Source organism: Pundamilia nyererei, unplaced genomic scaffold (genome assembly GCF_000239375.1).
Source record: "Pundamilia nyererei isolate P.nyererei 1_Seehausen unplaced genomic scaffold, PunNye1.0 scaffold00050, whole genome shotgun sequence".
Lineage (NCBI taxonomy): Eukaryota > Metazoa > Chordata > Actinopteri > Cichliformes > Cichlidae > Pundamilia > Pundamilia nyererei.
In genome coordinates, this window is record NW_005187451.1 from 2,082,457 (window position 1) to 2,091,005 (window position 8,549).

The 8,549-nt window shown below is 39.0% G+C and overlaps 1 protein-coding gene across 1 annotated transcript in view; it reads right to left on the reverse strand.

Moving 5' to 3' along the window:
* The window catches only part of ptprc (protein tyrosine phosphatase receptor type C), a 13,003-nt gene extending 4,687 nt beyond the window's left edge, over positions 1 to 8,316 (reverse strand). The window contains exons 1-21 of the mRNA XM_013910855.1: positions 7,944 to 8,316; positions 7,671 to 7,790; positions 7,461 to 7,490; positions 6,966 to 7,223; positions 6,637 to 6,870; positions 6,436 to 6,555; positions 6,121 to 6,261; positions 5,888 to 6,013; positions 5,349 to 5,540; positions 4,389 to 4,600; positions 4,226 to 4,286; positions 3,052 to 3,160; positions 2,569 to 2,606; positions 1,767 to 1,876; positions 1,475 to 1,565; positions 1,311 to 1,387; positions 1,186 to 1,222; positions 1,006 to 1,103; positions 716 to 841; positions 441 to 598; positions 34 to 169 (exon numbers count right to left, since the gene is read on the reverse strand). Coding sequence (XP_013766309.1) covers positions 34 to 169; positions 441 to 598; positions 716 to 841; positions 1,006 to 1,103; positions 1,186 to 1,222; positions 1,311 to 1,387; positions 1,475 to 1,565; positions 1,767 to 1,876; positions 2,569 to 2,606; positions 3,052 to 3,160; positions 4,226 to 4,286; positions 4,389 to 4,600; positions 5,349 to 5,540; positions 5,888 to 6,013; positions 6,121 to 6,261; positions 6,436 to 6,555; positions 6,637 to 6,870; positions 6,966 to 7,223; positions 7,461 to 7,490; positions 7,671 to 7,790; positions 7,944 to 8,136 — 2,667 coding nt within the window. The 5' untranslated portion in view covers positions 8,137 to 8,316. The remainder of the gene's footprint in view (positions 1 to 33; positions 170 to 440; positions 599 to 715; positions 842 to 1,005; positions 1,104 to 1,185; positions 1,223 to 1,310; positions 1,388 to 1,474; positions 1,566 to 1,766; positions 1,877 to 2,568; positions 2,607 to 3,051; positions 3,161 to 4,225; positions 4,287 to 4,388; positions 4,601 to 5,348; positions 5,541 to 5,887; positions 6,014 to 6,120; positions 6,262 to 6,435; positions 6,556 to 6,636; positions 6,871 to 6,965; positions 7,224 to 7,460; positions 7,491 to 7,670; positions 7,791 to 7,943) is intronic.
* Between the last annotated feature and the right edge of the window lie 233 nt (positions 8,317 to 8,549).

An 8,549-nucleotide genomic window follows, 5' to 3' on the forward strand; every position in this document is an offset into this window, starting at 1 on the left:
ACACACACACACACACACAGACAGGTATTTTACCTCGACTTGGACCATGAGGCATCTCTGTCTGCGGAGTCTGACCACGTAACCATAGATGTCCACTCTGCCCTCTGACTCCAGACCTTCCATCATGGCATCGATGCCAATGTAGGTTCCTGTCCTGCCGACCCCCGCGCTGCACGAGAAAGAAGTATCACCTACGAGTGCCGTTGTCTTATTTAACCTGATGTACAATGACGCACTTTAGATCTCAATTAACAGCTCGTGTTTTAATCTGAATTAAACTAAGAGGCGGTGATCTGAAGAAGTAGGTGTGGCTACAAATAGACGTCCATCCAGTCAGACTTTGCCTAATATCAGCCTACAGATGTACTGACATGGCTGATGGAACAAAGTGAAACAAACTTGTTAACCTGAGCCGAGCGTAGAGTGTGACCTCTTCATACCTGCAGTGAACAACGATCGGCCCACTGAAGAAATTCTTGAAGGCGTTGACGCGCCGCCTCAGTTTCAGGAGGAGGTGTGGCTCTCCAGGGACTCCGTGGTCGGGCCAACTCATGAACTGGATGTGGGTCACCTCCCTCTCTGAGTTCTTCTCTCTCTTCTGCAGGTGCAGTTATTGAGATAAATGTGCATGCTGAGCAACACTTCTACACAGATATGATTACAGACATTAAACACTTTTACAGTTTTGTCGGTTCAACGTGTGACGGAGGCTTACGTTTGTCAGGCTGAGACGGCGGATGGTGTAATCTGGGTAGTGGTCCTCTGAGTTCAGCTTCACAATAAACTCCTCATAAAGCTCAGTCTCTCGGTCAGGAGACGGCCAGTACTGAGCACATTTGACCTGTGAAACGATGTGAGAGGAGAGAAGCTGACTGTCGCTCAGTGAGGAAGGAGAACGGAGCAAACAATACGAAGGTCTAAGATTTAAGCAAATCAGATAAGAAGCTTCTCAAAGAAAGGATATTTCTCCGTGACTCATTTTAAAAACTTTAAACACGATCTTACCCTGTTTCCCTCCTCACATCGTGTTACCATGACGATAATTGAGGACTGCTGTTCCCAGATCATCCTCCAGAAGTCATTTATAGTTTCTTCCTTAGGTCCTGCAGCGAGAACACCGTAGATAAGCATCATACATCACAGGCATTCAGTGCAGCTGTGTGAAGGACGGCAGCGTGACTTTACCTTGAGCTGCGATGTACTTTTTGGACTCTTTGAATCCCTGCAGGAAGAACAGGAGTGATGTTTGACTGTTTTATCGAACAGATGTCATGAACCTTACGTTGAACAAGCTGAACATTTTTACATACGTCAACGAAGCTGGCGTTGATGTAGTCGCATCCTGGCTCTCCATTTCCTGTGGTTAGCTGGACACGGTTATAATCATCTAGTTCAAGACAAAACATAAAATAAAATAAATGATGACAGTCTTCACAGTGACTCTCAGTGATTTTAATAACATTGATCAGCTCACAGGGCAGAATGTCCACGTAGCGGTTCTTGATAGAATTGCAGGACTTCTTGGCCTCTTTCACCGTGTATCTTGAGAAAATTCTTGGGATGCTCTGCAAGTAAATATAAACTGTGTTATTTACAGACAAGACCCAGCACCCATTCACACTCTTTCATCTCTGTACTAGGCCAAGAACAACAAGCCTTTGTGTTTTTATATTGACTCCCTCACAGCCTGTTGTAAGCGAGGGAATAAAAAATGGTAATAATAATATTAAAATAAAACCCGAGAAAAAGCTGATAAATGAATTTACCTGAAACTCAGCCAGGAAAAGTCTCCCCTCATCAGCGAGCTTCCTCTTGTAGGTTTCCAGCAGGACCTCTGCTGCGATCGGCTCAACAAGCAACAGGTTTTCTTCATCATCTACAAAAAGCAGTCAGCAAAAAAATGAGCTCGTAAAAAAAACTGAATCTTACAGTATTTGTTAACATACATCATAATTTGTATGCATAGTTTTTATATAACTCTTTCAGTCACCCGAATTCAACAAAGTGATCTGCTGTTAGATAACATAAAAATACATATATGAGGTTAAAAGGCAGGTTAACTCCGCCTACCTCAGACCGGCCATAGGACACTTATATAAATGAGATTCTTGATCTCAAGAGTTTCACTTCTTGCTTAAAGGAGTTTAAAGAAAAATCCTATTGTGATTTTCAAGCACAATTTCACTGCATTCATTTCATTTTCAAAGAAATGAGTAAATACCACAGTCATCATATTTACTCATAATGTGATGAAATTTAACTTTGAACTTTGAATATTAGTACATTTTACACTTTTCCCAAAAGGGTCTGAATTCTTCAGATCTGATATGTCACAGGATGTTTTTATGTGCTCTACAGCTGCTTTTACAGCAGTTCCAATGAGCATAGATGAGAACCAGCATGACTTCACAGTCAATTCAATTTTGAAAAGAGGAACATAGTTTACTTGATCGTGTTCCTGTCATCCTGTTGTTATCTAAACCCTAAAGGTTTTAGTAAAAACAGTACAAAAACATATGAAAATAAGTGATGCCAGGAACCGAAACTCTACTATTAAATAAAACTCACTTGTTGTTGAAATAAGCATCATGCTTTCTCCCAGGTCACTGTGAAGAAAAGAGCATAGGAAGGTTTTTAAATTCAACAGAAGCAGTGCAAAAATCTTATTAACAGGAAAAAATGCTGGTTTATTTGTAAAAAATGAACAAATCCTAAAAAAGCGAGCGCAGCTCGACTGTTAAAATAACAAAGGAAACGACATATTCAATTCAGTTTTATTTATACAGCCCCAAATAACAACAACCTTGAGGTGCTTTATATCGTAAGGTAGATCCTACAATGATACACACAGAGAAAAACCCAACAATCATATGACCCCCTATGAGCAGCACTTTGGCGACAGTGGGAAGGAAAAACTCCCTTTTAACAGGAAGAAACCTCCAGCAGAACCAGGCTCAGGGAGGGGCGGGGCCATCTGCTGTGATTGGTTGGGGTGAGAGAAGGAAGACAGGATAAAGACATGCTGTGGAATCTGCACAGAAGTTTTCTTACTGGGACTGTCTGCGTTTCAAAATGTAGATCTTGTAGATGACAAAAAGTAGAGCCACAGACGTGAGGATGATGAGGAAGACCAGAAACCCAATGACAGCTTTGTCATTATCTGTAAAAGAATGGGACGAGTGAGTGCATGTATGTAAAACATACGGTAAAAACAAAGTACACCTTATGTCATTTCTAAGGTTTGACATCAGGACATAATAAACAATAATCTACCCCTCAGCAGTGTGTGAAAAATTAAATACATCTCATGATTCAGTGCCTTTAAGAACCACTTTTTAAAGGCACCACAATAACTTGAAATAATCCTTCTCTTGTAGACGTTATAAGTCTCTCATATCATTGTGGAGGAATTTTGGTCCACTCGTCTTTACAACACTGCTTCAGTTTATTGCACTTTATGGGCTTTTACTTCTGCACAGCTCTCTAAAGGTCTTGCGACAGCATTTTAATCATATTGAGGTCTGGACTCTGGAATGGGTCATTGGAACACTTAGATTCTTTACCTTCCTGGCCTCTAAATTCTGTTTTGAATACTTTGTGCTCATTGTACTTTTTCGTTAACTATTCTTTGTTTTGTTGTAGCATTTAACATGATATCTGAGACCTGTAGAGTCTGAGATGCAGCACTTGGGTTGTTGTAGTTTCCATGAACACTGCACAGTCTGACACTGAGGTGAATTTTCTGGGACGTCCACTCCTGGGACAGTTGGTAACTGTCCTGAGTGTTTTCTTTGTGAATAATCTCACTTATTGCAGAATGATAGACTTTCCAAATGGTTTAGAAATCCTCCTTGGCACGGTGTTAATGCAAACCTAAATGCTCCAGAAGTGTTAACATTTGCTTGTACCTCAGTTAATGAAGTGCATTTGATCAGCAGCACGTGGCTGTTACTGAATTCCTATGGAAGCAATAAGGCTGTACTTAGTTTTTTACACACTGCTTCTGAGTTTTGGCTTAACTTGTATTAAGTGAATACAGATATGATGTAAATGTCAGGTGTTGTTGTTCATCTTACCTAGGTTAATGTAAAGATGATCTTTATTATGTCATAAAATCTTAGAGAAGGTGTACTTTTAAAAAACTTGGCTGTACAATGTGTAAATTGAATTTGTAAATATGTAAACTGATTTATCCAACAAACTGTGTCATTGAATCCATACTTACAGCGAGTATCAGCAGTTCCTCTGCCCGGTTGGCTTTCAAAGTATCCGTTGAAAACAGTCACCTATAAATACAGATGTTTCAGATGTTCATTCATAAGAAATGACACCATTAAAATAAAGCAGCCATAAAATAATCATATACTTAAAAGTAGGATGATACAAACCTCCACTCTGTATGCTGTAGAGTAGCTCAGATCCTTGAATTCAAACTTACAAACTGTTTCATTCTGTGGTTTGTTTTCACCACCAGGATGAAGACGTGCTATGAATCTTCTATATTCGTCTGGTCCTCTAATCTTGCCTCCATGCTGACACTCTACTTTAATCACATTATTCTCCGGCACAGTTACAGTCACTGTAGACGAACCGTCGGGTACTGTAAGGAAATGAAAACAGGGATCATAGTTTTAAGATTCATTTTTATGTCCATCAGCAACGAGACAAAACATGTGAAAGTAAACATGTTTATGTTTGCAATGTTAAAACGATTCATAATAGAAATTAATTATTAATTATTGAAGAATTAATTTATCATTTTGTTTTCATGGAGCCCAGCTTACATTTTATTTACAGATATGTAACTTTAAAAAACAGAAAACATGTGAATGAACTTCAGTTATCTCTTATCATTAAACACATTTTCCCTCCAGAATAATATGAACGAGTAAAGAAAATTAAGTCCCAGAGAACAAGAGTCTGAGTCAGCGCTGCTTAAACGACTGAACGTCATAATTACTGTCACGTTTCTTCACTGATGACTCAGCATGTTTTAATGTTCACTGTAAAGTTTCAGAGAGTCGGATTTAGTTGATATGAGGGATGCTCTCTGTTTCATGGCATTTATCTTAAAATATATCTAAATCACATTAATTATGATCAGGACTGTCACACTGAAAAACACATTTGTTTCCAATCTTTCACTAAAATAAATGAGCTCGAGTTTCTTCTTCTTCATGAAAACATCATTTTGTAACTTTATTTTCTGCTGTTCACCACCAAAGTCTTCATGTTGTGTTTTAGAAGGATATTAATAAAAATAAAGCTAAACAAAGTTTGATTTTGATCAATTAAAGGTTCAGCTTTGTTATGAAGTGTAATTCTGAATATTTAGTTTGGTAACTTACCTCCAGGGGCAGTTTTCAGTGTAACTTCCCTTTTATTGGAAACCGTCTTGCCGTTGTATTTGGGTTGGACTCTACAGGTATAATCAGTGAATGCTTCGAGTCCAGTAAAATCACACGTTCCTCCGTCAGACTGAAGCTTTGGGATTCCTGTGATTCCTGTAACATAATGTTCATGAACTCTTTGTGGTTTAAATCAGCAGGTCCAGCTAAAGAGACTTCAGGTGACTTTGACCTGCTGGCTTTAGTAAACACGACAACGACATGAGCAGCAGACTGAACATAACAGGTTGGAGATCTGAGTATAAGATAAGAATGCAGTGACATATCGTTATTTTGGATCATACTTCATGTGTTTAGTGATGGGGGTTAAATGTCAAGCAGTTATATTTAGTAAATTATTAGCTCAAAATATAAACACTTCTATATATTTTAATGATCAAATAAGCAGATCTTTTGTTAACAATAAACAAAAACAAAACAAATACATTTTAATATAAGATATTTATAAAGTGTAAGTGAATACAAATGATTGGACTTACCTTTTTTATCACAACTGCAGTCATATGAAAAATTGTGAAGGACACCATTACATTTCTTACTGGTTGTTTTCCAGCTCAGTTTAATGGAAGTATTCGTTTTTTTATTCTCCAAGTTTATTGTAAGATCTGTTGAAACAAACAGTAACAGTGCAGCAGCTGTTAGTTTGTGGCACTTCAAACTATCTGAGGAGGAAAAGCTTCATCCCTCTGAGGTAAGTTAAATATCAACACACCACAGTCAGTGTTAAGGTGGACGGGTGGAGTTGTGTAAACTGTGGGGATGTTGTTGATGAAGATCAGACCAGTACAGCCGTAGTTTCTGAAGGGATCCAGCTCAGACAGCGGTTTGTTCGTTTGACCAGGTTTGTCTTTTTCTGACGAGAAACAAAGACGACATCATTTTTTGTACCACAGTGCATGCAGCAGTTCATCTTTGGTTTTATATTCAAAATAAAACAAATTCACAAAGAGCACAAACACTCAGTCCTCTGACAGCAGAAGAGCTTTCAGATCAAACATACTTACAGTGAAGCGGATGTTTCACTTACCTGAACAAGTGTAATACACTGTGATATTTTTACACTCTTTGATCGTTGGTAACGTTGGCTGTATCACTGCAGGAAGTCCAGTGGAAGGATTTTGCTGTATTTCAGTTAAATTATATAAATCTGTGGAAAAAACATCATTGAATTATCTTCCTATTATAAGCATATGAGTTTTAATGTAAAGGTAACTTTTCTTGTACAAACCAACAATGATGTTTTTGGTGATATCAAATGAAGTATTCACACAGGTTTCTGAAGTGAAGGTTATTTTGTAATCAGAGCAGATGTCATTAGTTTGGACACACAATGTATTACTGTCACTACTGGACTTATTAACTGAAGTTATATTTGGTGGTAATTTTAACGAGCTGATGTTCCACTGGCTCTGGTAGCAAATATGTCCATTTTTGCTGCTTTGCCCTGTAATGTCCGTCTCACCTGAAACACACAAGTGATGCACAAATATATTTGATATTAAGTTTGTTAAACTACAAGAAGGCAAAACACAAAAAATATGAATTATTTGTACTCACTCATTTCTTTTGTTTTAGTTTTATTTCCAGTGGAGGTACACTTGATTGCTTTATTGCCATAATTGTATAAAACTTGATGCTCATATTCAGTACAGGGCTTCAGGCGTTGGATGTTGTGTTGAGTAGAGTGAGTAAAGCCGACCCTCTCTTCAATCACTCGTCGACCTCCTTCAGTAATACTGATGTTGTAGTCACCAGGGGGGAAGTTCATCACATTAATCTGCAGTCCAAACTCGATGGGTGTGACAGTGTAGGAACCTGAGCACAAAATCAAATCGATTGTTACATTTTGTTCATGAACATCAATCAGCTGCCGAAATGTTTCATCTCAGTCAGTTTGTTCATGCAGATGTTGACCACAGTCCAGCGTTGGCTAAAACTAAAACACAATCTTTACACTCGATAGAAAAATAAACTTTCACTAAGTAAGAAACGCTCGACAGCATCACTAGTGTTTGAAAGCAGACGACATATTATCTTTAAACTGACACTCACACTTTGGAGGCTCAGGAGTCGTCTCGGTGGCTGAAACGATGCATTCAAATGAGATCAGAAAAGAACAAAATTATTAGTTTGTGATTATGCAGCATGAATGTACAACAGCTCAGAGCACCTTACAGGTACTTGTAACTCAGCAGCACCGTGTTCTTTGCTTATATTCACATCAATGTCATCACAGGCCTGTATAATAAAGAAACGGCCAACCTTCAGTGGTAGCTGTCACTGTGGTGCCTGTAGGTGAGGCCTGAGAGTCAGATGAGTTGCTGGGTGGAGTGGGTGGGAGTGAGGTCTCATTTGAGGTGCTTGCAGGAGGAGCTCTGGTTGCTGTGTGAGAGCAGGCTGGAGGTCAACTTCAGGCAGAAATACCTAACAGCTAGCAGACTGGTTGTACCTGACACGATGCTAAACTACAAATGTAGGATTTTATCACACAGCTGTGCCAATAATCCATGAAACTATAAACTCTGAATACATTACCAAACGTGGCAGTTGAATTCACTGATGGACTAACTACTGTAGCATTTGTAGCCGTGCGTGGAGGTGAGACGTCAGACGACGTGGCTACTGTAGGACTGGTGGAAATGCGTGGAGGTGAGGAGGAGGCTGTTGAAGTGGCTACTGTAGCATTTGTGGTCATGCGTGGAGGTGAAGAGGCTGAAACAATTTTCATTCCAAGAAAAAGAAATCAGCATGACGTAAAGATGTTAGCTGTAACTGTAGCAAATGTAAAATGTTCTCACTGTAACATTTTCACTCTAACAGTCGTGTTTCATGTTGTTAGAAAGATGCTGTGCTACTTGTCACTGCTATCCCATTTCCTATGCTAGCAAACAAATGATTGCTTTAAAAAACAAACAAGATGATCCAAGGATAAGAAGTCACAACTTAGTGTAAACGATGGATCAATGAGTAATATTAAAAATGTTTCCAGAAACATGTTTTACAGAGCTCTAAGGAGCTTGGAAAGAAAAGCATCTGGACTTCTTTAAGTCCAGTTCCTCAGTTCTAAGAGCGACTGGTGGAGAGTCCCAGATTTAAACCCAGTGGGAGTTTCCCCCCACAGAGGGACAAAAGGACCCCCTG